At 49.5% G+C, this 18303-nt stretch overlaps 1 protein-coding gene across 2 annotated transcripts; it reads left to right on the forward strand.

Annotated features, from left to right (window-relative positions):
* Window positions 1-912: 912 nt before the first annotated feature.
* Window positions 913-18024, forward strand: TTLL1B (Tubulin tyrosine ligase-like 1B). Of its 2 annotated transcripts, XM_089548773.1 has the most exons (10): window positions 913-1559; window positions 3293-3358; window positions 5400-5635; window positions 7025-7085; window positions 7695-7829; window positions 8570-8672; window positions 10550-10693; window positions 13431-13471; window positions 15547-15705; window positions 17860-18024. In XM_089548773.1, the coding sequence occupies exons 1-10, from the start codon at window positions 1450-1452 to the stop codon at window positions 17933-17935; spliced, it is 1131 nt and encodes a 376-aa protein (XP_089404899.1). In that variant the 5' UTR covers window positions 913-1449; the 3' UTR covers window positions 17936-18024. The 2 variants fall into 2 exon arrangements, with proteins under 2 accessions (XP_089404899.1, XP_089404901.1); XM_089548775.1 differs by lacking the exon at window positions 7695-7829.
* The last annotated feature ends 279 nt before the right edge of the window (window positions 18025-18303 follow it).

Here is an 18303-nt window from a genome sequence, read left to right on the forward strand (position 1 = left end):
CGCGAATCAATTTGCGGTATGAACATGCATGATGACTGCCCTGATTGTAAATAGTTAAAACAGGGACGACGCCAATAATCTCCGAACTTTGCGTCCGCTTCCTCGCATAATTTATGTGCGAAAACGGCTTTTGTGTAGTGCCCATTGTTAGCTTAAACATCCTGAAAGTTTAATTTTCAACAGTAGATTAAGCGAGTATTAAGCGCACATTAAGCCAGTAGTAACTTGAGTTACCAAGCAGGACACTGTCATTTGCAAATCATGGGCTATACTGAAGTGTTCGCCATTAACATTTAACTCCCGCTCATCCCAACCAAACCTTCTGAACACATCTTGCAAACACGTGGTGAATAGCAGCGGATAAATTACATCCCCTTGCCTGACACCCCTCCTTATTGGTACTCATCAGTTTTTCTATACAGGACCGAGGTCACTGTGCTGCACCCAGAAATATTTTACAACAGCTTTAAATATGCCTCTTCTACACCAGTGATTGCGTAACCGCTAGCGTATGGACTTTATCAAACGCTTTTTCGTCATATATGAAGGCTATATAAGGGGGCTGTTATATTTTTCAAATTTTTCTATGACCAGACTGATTAGATGAACAATGTCCACTGTCGGCAAACCTGTACGAAGTTTAAGATTATTCTCATTCTATGAGCGATTACTCATACACAGCTACACCGCAGGCATACTCGGCTGTAAATCATTTCTAATTATTTTTGAATGAGTGCTAACGCAGACTGCTTGAGTAAAACGTGACGCGCAATTAATCACGTCTATTTACTGATAGCCAGCTTTTGTCAAATTTTATGCCACATCGACCTAGTGTTTTAACAAATCGACAAACGAAGTGAAATTGCACTGCGTTGTCAATGCGACGTGCGGAGGTGGAGAGAAAACGTTTTATTACGGTCGCGTGTTAAGCTCCCAGATAGATTATCGGTGCCTTGGCTTACCCAGACACTAATACGTGAGAGCAGAAGATGTGCAGATTCAAACACAAAGCCCATTCTGCTCCCAAGCCCGTTTACACGTCACGAACAGGGTGACAAAGTAAGAAATAAGCCGAAAAAGAAAAGGAGTACGGTGGGCCCAGTTTAGGTGACCGCTGTGATGGCAGCAGGGGACGTGAGCGAGCGCGTATCGATCCGTTCATTCAAAAAGCGGACCTGCCCTAGCAACCGCTTCAGCTCTTGCACTCCGCACCACTTCGTAGTTTTCTGTTTGTTTCCACCATGCGCGAGTCAGGCTCCTCTACTTAGGCCAGCGGTCGGGGGCGGTCAACGTGCCGCGGCAGAACGGTGTCGACACCAGGCGGCAACGGGCGTCCAAAGTGCCCGCGGTGTTACTGTAGACGAAAAATAAGAAACGGCCGCAGTAGGACACGCACGGATCGCATTCATTTTGGAGGCGGCCAGCAGAGGCGGCGGCGGAGGCATCGAGATGCCTACCATGAAGTACTGCTGCGATGTCGACCTGCCCATCGTGCGGAAGGCGTTCGCCAAACGGAAATGGACCAGGGTCGAGTCACACCAGGACTGGAACGTCTACTGGTGAGTGCCTGGCAGTAATGGACCGAGGACGAGGGTCGGTGTTAGGGCGACAAGGAAAACTACTGCGCGGGTCGTTTGAAGAGGTCAAGGTGTGCCCCATACGTTTCGCCATGAATGAGAAATGAGATGAGAAAACGGTTGGCGAATGAGGAGGGTAGAAAACTAGTTAGTAGATGATGAACTCAGAAGCCTTCTGTTTTTCAACTACATGATTGTAAACATGCTGAGCGAAAAACGAGTTGTTCAGTGATTGAGATGAAACCTGCTGACTACTCCTGTAGGCAGGCAAGATGAGGCACTGCGACGCTTCTGCCCTTGGAAATAATGACGATGGTCAACATATTCTTGCACTTGGTTGGTCAAACTTCAGCTGCGAAGGAGCGATTGAAAAGAAACGAAAGCCTTTGGTACCGCACGTCGACCGGAATGTCACGAAATGCCCCTACTACTGGTATCGCAGTAAAAATTATTAGTGGTTGTTGAGGAATGGAAAATGGCGCAGTATTTGTGGCACTTCTAGGTGGACACCTCAACCGCACCGCAAGAGGAGGAGGAAAGTGGCAGTGAAAGAAGAAAGAAGAGGTGCCGTAGTGTAGGGCTCCGATATAATTTCGACCATCTGGGCTTCTTTAACGTGCACCGACATCGCATAGCACACGGGCGCCTTCTACTTTTCGCCTCCATCGAAACCCGGCCGCCAAGGCAGGGTTCGAACCGTTGCACTCCGATTCAGCAGCCGAGCGCCCTGACCACTGAGCCACCGCTGCATGCGGGTCGCAGTAAAAGAAACGAAAAGAAGGAAAAAAGAAATTTGAATTGGCTTTCCGATATATTCGCTCCAAATTATAAAATTAAATAATAATTCATTCTAAAATGTTAAAGTATGTTCATTCCAATAGTCAGCCACAATTTCGTCGTTTAATTTTGTATGCTGTCTGTCACGTACTTGTAGTGGGTGGCTGAACGGGTGTCTGGAGCAGGGTAGCGTGGAAGAAACTCATTACTGCATTTGATCAATGGTTTCTTTGTGCTTCACCGGGAGCTATACAAGTAACGTAGTAAACTGGGTGGACAGGATGTTCTTAATTGCTTCCAGAGTGCACCGAGGGCACTTAGTGCACCTTTAGTGCTAACTAGGTGCACTAAAATGCTTTATTTGCGCTCCGTGGAGCCTTGGAGGTGGGCAGGCACGCAGCCAGAATTTCTTTTTATGCATAGCGTTAAAATGATAGCATTAAAATGATAGCATTAATGATAGCATTTAATGATAAAATTAGAAGCCACATATCGGCAAAATATGTTGTTCCGTCCATCCGTCCGTTTGAAGCCTTGGTTGGCAGGTGGCAAGGTGAGAGAGGGAAATTCCCCTTTCCATTTGCAGGTGGCAGGAGGGAGAGGGATACTGTGATTTTTTTTGTCAAATTATTTCGTAATAAACACCCTATAATAGATTTGGTGGCCCCGTTGGTATGCACGGATGGCTGTGGTCGTGTACTTAATTTGTGCCGATAATTTGTAATAAGAATTAAGTCAGGCTGCATTAGTAGATAACTCAGTGGCCACTTTCGAGACGAAACCACCGCGGAAAGAAAAGTCTTTTAACGGCGCCTACTCTTCTCTGCAGCTTTCAAAAATTTGCTTACTTTTGTAATGATAATGCCAACATGGCAAACAAGTGAACAACGACATGCCATCGTTTTTTAAAAGTTGGCCGCTTTCTTTTTCTCGCACAGGACTTCCGTCGCCAATGTCCGAAGTCTCTTGGCACCCGACTCCAACGTGAGGCTGGCCGAAGACCAGTCGGTGACCCATTCTGCTCTTGCGTCCCTTGCAGACCGATTCTTTCCGGAGACTACTAACAGCTTTGGCCGCTTTTGAGACTGTGCGCACGTAGGACAATACGTTCGCCGTTTTTTTTTTTTTTTTTGCAATAACAAGACGGAAATTCCTACTTTGGAGAGTATGAGCAACAATAAGAATACATTGTGTTTGGGACCAAAATGCGAACAAGTCTGAGCTAGGTATCCGCTCTTAACTGAAAGGAACACGCCTTTGAACTTATGATGCGAAATGTAATGCGGGATCGACAACCGAGACACAGCATGTAATTCACGCTCACACTAATTTAATTCATAGCGTCAAACTTTCCAACAGTGCTAGAAGGCAGTGGCAAGCACTAAGAAGAAATGCCAAGCAGCCGAGCCAAGATTCCACTTGCTGCAGCACAGGAAAACGATGCTCGCGGCGGGGGCACACCTCCACATTGAGCGCGACAACTGTTTATGAGAATTATTTTCTTAGAGGGGTAGGGAAGATGTCGTGTGACTGTGCTATACGCAGATCCATGAAGACGTTTGCCAAAAAAAAAAGGGGGTTACCGCGATACATTAGCGGTGCGGGCTAGGTCTTCTACTATCGACCTCAACCTGCAATCTGTACGTCAAAAGGGGCAGGCACTTGCGTATGCTGCCGTTCTAGAGCTGTAAGTTACGGAGTCAGCAGATATCGTTAGTGCTTATAAATGTTTGCAGGAAGATATTGGCTTCACAGCGGCACTCTACATGATCGGTGCTTCACACTCTACCATGAGTCATCGGTGGTGCTTGCCGAATTCTCTGAATGGGCCTCGGCCAGGCCTCCTGGCTTCTTTTCTCCCCGCCGTCTTCGCCTGCTTCCGTTCTTCGAGCTGGCCGGCGCTCTCAGTCTGCCCGGGGAATGAAATTGTTCTAGATGTTTTCTGAGGGAACGAAGGGTGGAATAATTATTGCGTTCTTGACGCACGCGTGAACTGCGCTGTGAGGGAAGAGACAAAGAAGGCAATGAAAGCAGGCAAAGTGAAAGAGGTGCCGGTTTCTCGCCTTGGTCTGCTGTAGCTATAAAGCTGCCGCTGGCGACATATACTATATAGTTAATCGTTTTTTGGCACCGCGTCATGTTCCCTGTAGCGGAGACGTTTCCTATATGGCTTTCGATTCGTGCTGCTCCGTAATACAGCTGCAGCACTACTACGCTGATCAGCTGGAAGCGCCGGACGAACGTATCATCTGTCACGAAGGGTGAGGATCGTGGCGACGTCTGCCCTTGCTGTTGGCGTCAGTGTGTGACCGAACGTACTCAGCAGGCACCAATCACGACGACGACTGTCATCACTTATGCCCTTCCCCTCAGCGTCAATTCGATATGCTAAACCGCCTGTGCTTTCATTTACCAACCAACAGTATACAGTCAAAATGCCAAAAAAGAGACAGGGGGACGCTGTTGCGAACCGCGACTTTAAGTGAAAAACCCGATTTTTGGGTACTGCCTCGGTTCTGAAACATCGGGTTTTCAATTAACATCACGAACCAAGCAGGTAGTTCTGTCGAAATGTTAGTTTTCGTTCGAAATAACACCACCTGTTTCTGATGTGCCAGTTCGATCGCTAGAGAATTGTGCCGTCGGTGCCAAGGTAAATTTCTTCGTTCAGGAGGAGGACAAAAATGTTGGGAGTTTTGGACTGTTCTTTTATTGAGCACTATGAGGATCATCATCATCATCATCAGCCTGACTACGCCCACTGCAGGGCAAAGGCCTCTTCCATGTCTCTCCAATTAACCCTGTCCCTCGCCAGCTGCGGCCACTGTATTCCCGCAAACTTCTTAATCTCATCCGCCCACCTAACTTTCTGCCATCCTCTGCCACGATTCCCTTCCCTCGGATAATAGACGAAAACCCATGAAAATACCAATGGCAACGGGGTAGGGGTCGGAACCCCGCTGCATCTTCTAGACTCTCTTCCCAGCCCCGGGTCCGTCTGCGTGAATGTGAGGCGGGTGATGGGTCCCTTCTTGTGTGTGCCAGGCGGGTGAACCACTTCCCGACGCACTACGAGCTGACGCGCAAGGATCTGCTGGCCAGGCACATGCAGCGCTACCAGCGTCAGCGCTGCAAAGCTCGCGGTGACCAGCGCGAGGAGCCGCCGCCTTTAGCCATGGTGCCGTCGACCTTCGTGCTGCCGCGCGACTACAGCATGTTCGTCGACGAGTACCGCCGTGCGGGGCCTTCAAGCCTCTGGATCGTCAAGCCCTGCGGCAAAGGTTCGCCTCGTCAGGAAGCCGCGCGGTTAAACGCCGTCCGCAGGAGTTTCACAGACTCACTTATGCGTGCGTGCACGCTGCAGAGCTCACGAACAAGGAGTACCTGACCTGCACAACGGTCCTATTTCCAGAGTATCCACTCCTGATGCCGCTAATTTCAAGATCGCCGTCCAAAGTGCTTTGCAGTTTAATTTGTCTTTCATCTTACTGCAGAACCATGACAAGTACACCAGCGCTTTATAGCCACTGGTGGAATAGGTGGACTTCACCACATGACTGGTCACTTGTTAAAGTGGCTTCATTGCAGGGCAATAATGTAGTTAGGAGAACGGGTGCGCGCGACCTACAACTACTCTACTTCGTGCATTGGCTGCGATTCTTAAAGTGAATGAATAATATCATCCATTTTTTTTTTTTGACCGAGGGCAGATTATCCGTGTTACTGAAATGAATATGGAAGAAGAAGGAATAACAGCCAACGAAGATAATAACTTCTGTTAAGGACCCTCGATGTCCAGTTTCACTGTTAGCGATGATCACCACTGCGCCATATTTTATCTTATCGGTGGATGTATGAAAACAACTTTTTTGCGCCCTGGATGGTCTCCAACTAGTCCAGGAGTCCACTGGCGTGAGCTTCACGTAGGGCTCGGTCCACAAGCCATTTATGGCCGACGGACTGAGCGGTCCGCAAAGCAGCCTTCCAGGAGGAATGAGTGGGATTGTGGATGTGGGGGACTGCCTGTGGGGAAGGGCCTTCCCGTAGGTAGTGGAAGAGTGTGGATTTGGGAACGCCACAGGTGTTACTATGGGGGTTGAAATGAGGTGAAAGCCAACAAGGCTGACGAATGGGTGAATTGGTATTGATTCATCTCATAACCAGCCTGAAGCACAACACAGGAGAAGAAAAGTGCACAAGACGGGGCTGTATTGTGCTCTTCTCTTCTCCTGCTGGTGTCTTCCGGGTGATTTTTAAGGGGTGAAAGCATAAGAGGAGGTAGAGTGAAGTGAAGCATCCCGTCTATATTTGTCGACATGTGGCTCTGGATTGAGGCGACAAGGTATAGTGCGGGGGTGGCTGCATCGTGCGACTGTGTTTGTAGTATCCGTCCAGAGGAAGTCAATGTATAAAAAGTAAAAAAAAAAAGTTTGTCACTCATTTAAGGCGTAGTTCTTGGCTGCATGCTCGCAGTGTGTTTCCTTTTGTATATTCTCGCTGCCTGTGCTTGCGTGGAGGGCGCCAAGCTTGCTGTTGCCCCTCATGACGTCTCATTCTCGCTACAGTCTTAAAGTACACCTTTGCTCGCGCGGGATATATAACATTGTCTGTACGAGTGTCATAAATCTCATAACCAAGCGTTGCCTTCAACATCCTCTTTTTTTCGCCAGCACAGGGCATCGGCATAAAGCTGGTGGACAGACCGTCGCAAGTGAAGTCCCTCATCAACAGGTGCGTTTCCTCACCGTCGCAGAAGCAAAGCAACGCGCAGTTAGGTGCGTAGTTTCCAAAGATAAGGTCTGTGGTGACGTCGAGCAAAGTAAAGCAGGGTATATATACTCTTGCCAAAACTCAGTTTGAAGCGGCGTTAAAACAGGGACTGAGAATGCGCCTTCTGTATAGATTACGGCGAGAATGCTCGTTGTTCGGAACAACGCAACCTTTGCTGGACGATCTAGAACAGATGTTGTTAAGGCAGGAAGGCTGCGGTTAGTCGGTCGCTAGAGATTACGTTGTCAGCGCAAGAAAAAAACAAGCAAAGAAAAACGAAACAGAACAAATAACACAAATAGACAAACGCTTGACTTCAACTGATAGTTTATTAAACGTAATCGTGTCTTTATGCTCAGCCGCAGACAGTTTCCACCCGACGAGCAGCAGCATAAAACAGGAAGGATGGGCAAAATTTTTGTTACGTACTACAAAAGGTCATCGCTCAACAAGCATACAGCACAGTACGCGTAAAAAGGATAAAAAACTTGCAAGGTAACTCCGAGGATAACGAAGGTCTACAGCAGCATGTGCCCCATCATCTCTTATGGTTTATGTCCCCCCGCGCAGCTGGGAGAGCCAGGGTAGCCGGGAGGCGCACGTGCTGTGCCGTTATGTGGACCCTCCGCTGCTGGTGGGCGGCCGCAAGTTCGACCTGCGCCTCTACGTGCTCGTCGCCTCGTTCCAGCCGCTGCGCGCCTACCTGTGAGGCTCCACCACGCTCACCATAAAAATACACGCGAGTGCACTGCATGGACGCCATTTCCCGCTCGATTCCAGAAGAGGCGCGTCTGAAAATAAATCGCACAGTAGAGGAAGGTGGTATACATGCACAGCCAAATATCTCGATCCGATTTGCTTGCCGTGGTCGGTACCGGTACTTACTTTTTGTTGTAGGTACATTACCTCCTAATGACTTTGCTCTTCGATGCCATTAGTAGCGTCTGCCATAATTCCTAACGTTAAATGCCCATCGCATCCAATTTGTTTTTATTTTTCTGATGAAAAAAGACGCCATTTTTTTTTCTGTAAGGTTTTTTTTTTAATTAATGCAGTTCATGGTGCTGTCCAGGAAGCTGGCGCATTACGTGGCAGCCTTTTAACTCCGTGCTCAATCATGCAATTCTTTATTTGTTAGAAACTGACTACTGAAAGCACTAACGCGTTTAAACGTTCGTGTTTACAATGCTCCCATCGATTTTAACTGTAACCAGAATCTTGCCAAAAAGTTGTTCAGAATATTCGACATATCCGCCCCCAAAGAAAAAAAAAAGCGTCTAGATTTGTTTTGCCACAGATGCCTTGTGAGTGATGTGAGGGTCAAAATCGGAACATTGGCCTTTAATTTGGGAAAATAAAATCAATTTAGCGCTTCTATTTTCAGGCAGTGTTCATAGGCCATGCGCGCAGGCCGAGAGCAGCTGCGTATGTGTACGTCCGCACAGGTACCGCCGGGGCTTCTGCCGCTTCTGCCAGCTGCATTACCGGACCAAGGGACTGGACAACCCTCTCGCGCATCTCACCAACGTCTCCGTCCAGAGGCACGGGGTGAGGAACTCGCTCTCTCCGTTGGCGGCCCGTGCAACTTGCCAAGCACATGTCGCTTCGCGTTGTGCAGCCGCTCTGAAATTCGGCAGCTGTACTGTGCGCGATGCCTGTGGCTATTCACGTCGCGTTCGTGGACTTTCAGTGAAAAGCCTATCGGAAATTGACTGAAGAAAAAAGAAAGCTACTCGGGCTCCATCGAAGCGCTTGTCATAAAAGAATAATTCCATCAGGTCATGAACGGGAATCTGCGCATACGTGCCTTGCGGGGCGCAAACGCAGAAACATGCGAATGCTTAATTTCATGGAAAAGTAAAAATGCAGTAGATATCACATTATCGGTGGTCACCTTTGCCTTACCTCGAGGGAACGAATGATGGAGGGAGTGAAAGGAGGCGAAAGGTAAGATGCGCCGTAGCGAAAAGCTCGAGATTAATTTCGACCACTTGGGGCTCTTCAACGCACGCCGACTAAAGTCGCAAAGATCACGCAGCACGAGAAGCGTTTTTAGAGAGAAAAGCTCTACTTCTCCCATGCTGAGCCTGAAGGTCAACTGGCTCTTAGATTTGACCTCTAACGGCGCCGCATGTAGCTATGACGTCATGCCATGTTACTCGCCGACGACGCAGCTGCGCGCTTGGCAGTCACGTCCGCCGCTGCGCTGGTGCTCGGCCGCTCCTCCTCGCCAGTTGTGGCATGTGATGAGTCACGTGATTCGCTCTTGCGCTTGACAGTCGATCACTCCGCCGCTCCACCGACCGTCGCTCCGGAAGCTCGCTCTTGCACTTGCGGCACGTGATACACCACGTGATTTGTTCTCGCTAATATAATTGCAGTGCTTGTTGACAGACCTATCGCTGTGTATATCCTGGCTCAACCTGGAGCCACAGCCACTTTTTGCATTTATTCTCCATCGAAATATGGTCGCCGCGGCCGCTTCGATCCCGCAACATTGGACTCTGCAACCAAACACCGTTCCCACTTAGCCACCGCGGCACAGGCAGTGCACCTTGGCATGATGTTACTCCAGCGCCATTCGCATTGAGAGGAGCTTCAAAGGAGAACTGTAGGCATACTGGTACACTGGCTGGCATTCCCAGTGCAGGGGACGAAACACAAATTTATGAAAGAAAAATAAAGAATGCGTGAGAGAGAGAACAACACCGCAGCGTCGATGTCTCTTGTGTCCCTCTTTGTGTCTTAGATCGTCCGGCGCCACCAGACAATAATGGTTCAGAATAACTTCCGCGGAAAGTGAGATCGCAAGGACGACTGCCAACCGACCTGACGCATACCTGCAGAGTTAATGTAATTAGGCCCTACGCTCCTTTTCCCTGCTTACAACTTGATAGAGCGCGTGTCGTGCCAGGCATGCACAGTAAGCTGCCTCTGTGAAATCCGAACGCTGTTACCACGATAGTTGCGTTATGAGTACGTCCAGGAAACAGAACTTGGAAAAGCGCATAGAGGAAAAACGGCGGCCACAGTGTCATGCACATCATTTCCACGTTTCTGCTAATAATGGTGGAAGCCATTAGGGTAACACCTCTGATAGCCGGCCGTTCGGACCGAGTGCAAGGTGTCCTATTCCGCCAACAAGGGCGATGTTTTCAGAGCACGCGATTCTCACCGGTGTCTTGCATGGTTACTGCTATTGCCATGCAAACAAAATTTACAGGCAATATTCTGCGACGTTTTCAATACCAGGGTGCTCATAAATGCAAGAAAACATCCGCTTTTTAACAAATTTCAACGCTTGTCGATGCGGCGGTCCCGTCCTTGTGCAAGCAGTCTTCGCAGTGTATACCATGCATGATGACGGATCAAAGGGTCCTCGCGGATGCGGAGGCCCGTGACGTGACGCCCCTTTTCGGCCCCAGGGCCGCTACAACCAGTCTCACGGCGGCAAGTGGAGCCTGTCCAGCCTGGAGATGTTCGTGCGGGGAACCCGTGGGGCCGCGGCCGCCGCCCGTCTGCGCCGGGACCTCGGGGAACTGGTGGCCCACTCGTTAGCAGCCGTCGCGGTATGAATGAACGCTGCTAATTATTCGCCGCACCTCATGTTCGCCCACTCGCAGACGTAGTTCTTACACTCGCCACACACGCCTGGTCAAGATTACACCAAATGACTACCGCGCATCTTGAGCGCGATGTTCCACGTGGGGAAGTGTTTTGAGCCTTGCTCCGTGGTTGCACTGGAGGCTATAAAGGATATGATCGAGGTGCACTGCTATAGCCCTCTACCTTCTCGTAACGTGCGCCTGGGAAGCTTGTTTATTCCAGAGGTCTAATATAATCTATCGAAGGACTCTGGCCATACATCCCTGCCCGTCTTCATTAAACCGCCCCCTCCCCCCCCCCCCCCAAAAAAAAAGAAGGAAAAAAAAGAAAACTAGACAAAAACCTTTTACGGGACGGGAAGGGACTCATTACTCAGTTTTCTAGCGATGAGTCTGACCTGAGGAGTTTTTTTTTTCTTTTTTCACACTAAGCGAGTGCTTCAGGCCAAAAGTAAGTGTCGAGAGGATGTCGGCTAAAGTGTCGCAGCCTGAGAGCTTTAGTTAGAGATGTCAAGCAAATAACACATTGCGATTATGACTAGCGAAGCTATCTCACAGTCCACCCGAGCGCAGCCGTACGGCTACAAAGCTGTATAGCTTTCCTTTGTGTAGCCGTATGGCTGCGCTCGGGTGGATGTCAATGAGTAATTACTCCCTTATTACACATCTACTCCACCTTGGGGGATTCCCCTAAACATTTGAGCAGCTGTTTCACAGTGGTCTGTGCGTGACAAACAGAAAAAGAAGAAAGCGGTGTGATCCGTGCTAGCCCTATACTACCCCAACGCAGGAAATCATGCGTGCTTACCCGTGCTTCGTTACCATAAAGAAAAACCAGCTTTTGAGAAAATGTACTTTCATTCAGCGTGCGTTTAATGCTGTCGCCCAGGACGGCGAGTAATGGCATGTGATAGTTGAAATACGACACTCATTCATGGTGGCCTTCCGTTGTCAAAAGTCTCGCCTGGCGCTAGCTTTCTCAGGAGATAGCGCTATTGGTCACCTTCTGTGATTAAAGATCTCGCCTGTGGCTTCTGAAAGCGATCGCGCTCTCTTCGATAGGCAGCGGCACTTGTGAAAGGTTCCGCCGATGTTCACGTCAATATGTAAGGTAATAGCAGCACTCTTGGGTTTTACGCGAGCTCGACAAAGTCAGATTGAGTTGGCCTGTCGGGCTGAAAACCGGCTGTCGGCTAAGTGGCTGTCTGGCCAGCGCCTAATCTCTTTACCTCCTTTTCTAGTTGCGTTGGTGTTGCGCAGGGAACCTAGATATGTTCCTCTGGCCGTTCCTCCTCCTCTAGCGTCTTAAAGGCCCAACTCCAATCCCACTTCCGAGGCGTCGCGCCACGCGCTAGCGCGCTGAGCGCCGCGCCGCGTCGGGCGTCGAGAGAGGTACACATCTCCATTCTCCGGGAACTGGCTCGCGCCGCTCGCGTCTGGGTTGATGTTGCTAAAAGCAGTTCGACTGCCAAGAGTGGTGAGATGTAGTAATTCGGGTAAATAAATGATTTTAAAACACGTGGAATGTATTTGGTACACAAATAATTAAGCACGCCTTTTCACTGTGGTGCTATATCGCAAAACCCGCAGCGCCATCGACAATCGCTCACGCTGTGCTCGCTTGCGGCGCCGCGCGCCGCGCGCCAAATATCTGGCAGGGACAGATCGGAGCGTCGACGCTCGCGCTGCTCGCGTGTGAAGTCGCGCGCATGCGCAGACTAGTTCTGGCTGACGCGCGTGACGCCTGGCGCGCGGTGACGTGCGGCGCAAGTGTGTTTGGAGTTGAGGAACGGGTATGAATGCGGCCGGATCGGGTTGGGTTATCCCGACATCTGGAGCGACCAGACACGACCCGCTAACGTCGGGCTCATGTAAACAAGGCTACAGTTAGTGAAATGCTCAGAGGAGAGTCGAGATGGTCGCTCCATCTCGAGCGTCAGGAGAGACTTTCTCGCCGCCAGAGCGCATGCTCCAATTGGTCCATACGTAGTGGGCATGCGGCCACACCTCACTACACACCCCCGGCGCCCTCATGGCAATTTCTGTGCGTACGCCCGCGTACCGCGTGCCGCCATTGCTCTCGCGCTGGAAGACCCGTCAGACTGTCGCTGCCTGGTTTCACAACAATCTTCTCTGAGGTGCCGTGCGTGTGTGAAGTTTTACTGTAGGCGATAATTTAAAAAGCTGCGTGTTTCGCCACGCTCAGATTGACGATATCGTGAACTAACTCTTACAAGAAACAGGAAACAATTCTTTAACCTCGTTCCAGCAGCACCTTTTGCACTCATGCTGGTCGTAAAGCAGGGTCAGGTGTACGTTCGGAAACTGGACAGAATTTGCGGACAAAGAGATTCGCAAATGTGCCCGTTAAATGCATTCCTGCATTAAAAAATAAGTTTCTTCCACAAACGCTTAACACAAAACCTCTCCTCGTGTGTGCGGTTTCTCTTGGTCGTGCTCTCGTCTCTGGACCCGCCATCGCAGCTTGCTGCGGTGCTTCGGGGTGCCGACGTCATGACCAAACACCACATGAACGTTCCGACGTAGAGTGGGACCGTGCGGTGGTCCAGGGACCCAAGGGGGGTCTAAAAAGACTTGCTATAATAAAGTTTTTCTCTCTCTCGCTTTGTTAGTTATTTTGAGTTCCTGTCTTGTCTGCGAAATGAGCTGCGGTGTGATTATGGCGCGTGTCTTCCTGCAGCCTTCCATGCTGTCTGACTGGCATTGCTTCGAGTGTTACGGGTGAGTATTCCAAAACTGCTGAGCTGCTAAACGCACGCACGGGTAGAGTCGCACTACTCCGCGGTCTTTTGCCACTCGCCGCCCACGCTAGAAGATTCATGGCTGTCGCGGCCTAATGTATGAAGCAGAAAAAGAACACTTCTACTGTACCGTAAATCATTGCATACAGCCCGCGTGCTAAGGATGTTTCAAAGTTCAAAGCTTTGGCTTTGCGTACCAGCTGTAGGTGCGATCTACAACGCATTTTCGTTTTCAGTACCGCTCAGTATAGCATGGAATGTCCAGAGCGATTATATGCACATGGGTGCGGACAATCTGTAGTAGGATACAACAGCAACAACAACAACAAAAAAAAACAGCAGTTGTTAACACTGGGCAACGGTCCGCGGCGTACTGTATTACTCCGCTAGCCAGCGCAACAGTAAACGAAATCAGCTTTTTAATGTTTGACACTACCAAAGTAGCCAGGTATCTAAAATCTCAGCTTGTAATTTTCTTCTTGTGATTAGGTTCTTGTTTAGGTAAGAAGAAAAGTTTAACAGCAGGCTACTTTTCTGTCGGAGAGGAATTCTAGGTGGCGGTACTGAATGTGACCGGCATAGTGGTCGAAGCTTCACTGCAGACTTAAGTTGTAACTGACTATAGCTCATTTTTTTTTTCTCAGCCAAAATTGAGCTCTTTGTACTATACCGCGTCAGCGGACTGTACTTAGAAATCACGGTAACTGTAATTTTTCTGCATCCACAACGCATTAAAAGCCAGCGTTGCACAGCCAGCTTCATGAACTCTGGTGATGCCATGAAGAAATAGAGAAATTTTATCGCTCAAATCCGGTATCAGGGCCAGGCAGGGGATCATGCAGCGAGTGTCTCCTGCTTGTGTCGGAACTGAGGAAGACGGTTAGTTTTATCTATTCCTTCGCTATAAAACTGACCGTTTGCCAGTGTCTGCCGCACTTCCAAAAAGAAAATTGCGGAACTGGTGTTTGCATCGCATTTCGCTTCCATACAGCAAGCTCTGCAGTACACGGGGTAGTCGCAGTTTTCGCACAAGAGCTGGTGGTGGTAGCATATTTGATATCAGTGCACGCAATTGAGGGCCTCAACAAGTATTCTTTGATTGCCTCAGCGAAACAAAGAAATTGTTATATTACCAGTCTGCGAGAGCACTGTGTGCACGATGCGTAAAATAAAGATTTTCTTTTGCATAGCTTAATCATCGCTCATTATGAATGCCGTACGTAGTGCTTCGACCCGGGTACAAAGAGGAGATGCGGAGATCTCATAAAGGAGCTTTTTTGTTTGTAATCACATGCTGGTGGTAGCGACACCTAGCTCGCTTCATTTCCTTAAAGAGCAACTGCATCCCTTCTTGAGAATTCCGCAATATCCAAGGATTCAAATCTATACAGGCTCTAGATGAACATATGAAGTGTTTTTGCACTAGCATTTAAAATAGTAACGTAATCGACGATTGAATTTTGCGCTTCTCCTCAAAGCGCCAGAGGAGTGCGGGGAAGTTCAGTGTGACGTCACGGAAGTTATGATTTCAAATTACCGTTGCCGTCAGCGACATCCTGCCGTGCCTTGTTTTGATGCTGCCAAACAACGCTCGGCGGGCTTTGCCTTCTATGGAGTTGGTTTTTTTTTCCTTCAAAGCAGGCGTTTATGCGTTGGAAATGTACCGATACCTCCGATGACGTCGTCAGGCGCCCCCGCCCACCATTTGGCACTGTGCGCTGCGGAGAAGCTTGAAGGCCTTCGCGATTTTAACCGGCGATTACATCGTCTTTTCAAATGCTAGGCCAAAAAGACTCCGCATGCTTTACCTTCAAGTTTCACCCATTCGAACATTTTAAGCTCGTCAATTTCTAAAACATGTGCAGTTGACCTTTTAGCTAGTAGGAAGAGGCGGTGGTGGAGATGAAGAGGAGGGGTTTGGCGCTAAGAATGACAAAGGCGACATTCTTGAAATGTTTCCGCTACTTGAGTTTCTTTCTATAAAAAATTTAGTCACATTGTGAATGAGCTAGCCTCATGATAAAGCCGGTTCTCTTCGCGCCCATGTGAATGCAGCTACGACGTGCTGTTGGACGAAGACCTGCGTCCTTGGCTGCTGGAGGTCAACGCCTCGCCGTCTCTCACCTCCAGTACACGCGGGGACGCTCTGCTCAAGCAGGCGCTCGTTGACGACGTGCTCAGGCTGGTGGCGCCCCCTGGCAAGCCGCTGACCAGGTGTGGGCGCAGACGGTGGAGGGAGCTACCGCAGAAAATTTATCAGTTATTGCTACGCGACACAAATAACTACGTAAAGGAAACTGCTAGCATGTCTGCATGCTTGAACAGAGAAAACAACTAGGGAAATTGTGATAGTGTAATTTCAGGAGAAAATTTTGATCTTCGTTTTGAACCATGCACCTAAACTTTAGTAAACAATGCAATAACTTCCCAGCTACATATAAAACCATAGGAGAAAACTGTAATTCTTTTGTGCCTTATTTGCTCTTATAGACATTCAGCCTCTGTTCTTCTCCAGAGCTGATCCGACGTAACGCATGCTCAGCGTGAAAGCAAGCGCAGTACGCCTGCCGCTGTGCACTGCTGGCCCCGTCTTGATCCGTTTTAGTGCGAAAGCACTTCTACCTGCATTCTCGGCGAAAGCCGTGGTATGAATGAAGCCTCCTGGCCGGTCTCGTGACTCAATTTGCAGTGGCTGTAGAAACAACTATGAAGAGATTTGTCAATGGCCCTGAAGGATGGGCTGTGATTATGGCATACTCTAATATGGTCCATGCCCTACCACCCGAAATTTGATCTTGAAGTGGCCTTGGGCCAAAATCTGCGAAAATTGAATGGTGGGTTCCTAGATGTAGTACGGCACGACCACAACTTGGCCCATGCCCAAATACGGCATGACCACCCGAAATTTGACCTTGAAGTGACCTTGGCCGAAATCTACGAAAATTGAATAGTGATCACATTTGAAACAGAGCAAGGACGGGACAGAGTAAGGAGACACCAAGAACACTGTGTCCCGTCCTTGTGCGGTTTCAAATATGATCGGTAACCAACAAGCCCAATCCACAACACTAGTGTTGAGTGGTGGTTTACTGAGAGGTAGTATGGCACGTCCTCAACGTGGCCCATGCCCAAATATGGCATGGACCACCGAAATTTGCCCTGGGATTAACCTTGGCCGAATTTGACTGCCGGTGAATCTGGGTGTGCTCGGGGGGAAGACAGACGACTCAGTCTAAGAATGGTTTGGTTTATGGGGTTTAACGTCCCAAAGCGACGCAGGCTATGAGAGGCGCCGTAATGAAGGGCTCCGGAAATTTCGACCACCTGTGGTTCTTTAACGTGCACTGACATTGCTCAGTACACGGGCCTCTATAGAATTTCGCCTCCATAGAAATTCAACCGCTGCGGCCAGGATCGAACCCGCGTCTTTCGGGTCAGCAGCCGAGCACCGATAACCACTGAGCCACCGCGGCGGCGCTCAGTCTAAGAATGAAATTGGCCGACGTCCAAATGACCAACCGCGGTGGCTCAAGGTAGAGCGCTCGGCTACTGAGGCAGAGTCCTCGGTTCGAACCCAACCGCAGTGGTCGCGTTTCGATGGAGGTGAAACGCAAAGGCGCGCGTGTGATGTGCGGTGTCAGTGCATGATAAAGATCCCCAGGTGGTCGAAATTATTCCGGAGCCCTCCACTAACCGTCACCTATTTCTTCTCTCACTCCCACCTCCCTCCCTTCCCTTACGGCGCGGTTCGGGTGCCCATCGAGATGCGAGACAGTTACTGCGCCATTTTCTCCCCTCAAAAACCAGTTTTCAATTTTTCCACCTCCAAAAATGAGGTTGGCCCACCACCGAAAATTTTAAAATTAAACTGACCCACATTCGGAACCAACCTGCAAAACCCCCAAAATGGGCTTGGCCCACCCCCAAAGTTTGGATGGCCCACACTGACGTTTGGGTGGCCCATCGTGCTTTCGCACGATATTGCGGGCTAAGGAATGCTAAACCGCCAACCGTTCTTTAGAGCAGCATGCGGTGTGGAGGGGCTGCCTGTGAATGTTCTCGAGGAGACGCTGAAGGCAGGCCATGAAAAAAAAGCATTAAGCGAGGTCGCTCGTGACACACTGCGGCCAGAGATCTTGCGTGCGTGCGCCCGCATTTGTAGAGGCCTCTCGGCACAAAAGAGCACCTTGAAAGCGCGGGGCGACTGAGGAATTTTCACAAATTTCCGGCTATGCCAAGTACTTATTTGGCTCGAAGCGAGAGAAAAAAAGAAGTGGGTTTCCTTCGCACACCGTAAAGAGGAAAAGGCTGCGCGTGTGTTTGTCTATTGTGCACAATGTCATGGGAACTCCTCATTCTCGCGCGCAGCCCCGGCGCCCAGGCGGACAGCCAACACGTGCTGGGCGACTTCGAGCCGATCTTGCCCGTGGCGCAGACGCCGTGACGCAGCCTAGTGTCCACTGAGGCTGCCTGCCCTGAGGTGACATCGAAACCTCTCTTCAAGACCAATCGCAATTTTGCGAAGACGGCTAAATTAACTTGTTTTGTAGCTAATGCTTTCCCTCATTCCTTAATCCCTGATGGACCAATAAACGCACATTTCCTTCCGTCTGAAAGCTGAGGGTTCTGTGACAGCCTTGGATAAGTACACTGTGCGTAAATATACAGGCTGTTTCACCTAAGACTTTACACAATTTTTAAGAATAGGCTTTTTGAGTTACAAGAGTGCATTTTTGCGCACAGCATTGTCAGCGGTGGAGTACATCAAAATGCAGCTAAGCCGTGCTAACTAGCGGGCTGGTTAACTAATAC

The sequence above is a fragment of the Amblyomma mixtum genome, chromosome 6 (assembly GCF_055824585.1).
Source record: "Amblyomma mixtum isolate Tamu chromosome 6, ASM5582458v1, whole genome shotgun sequence".
Lineage (NCBI taxonomy): Eukaryota > Metazoa > Arthropoda > Arachnida > Ixodida > Ixodidae > Amblyomma > Amblyomma mixtum.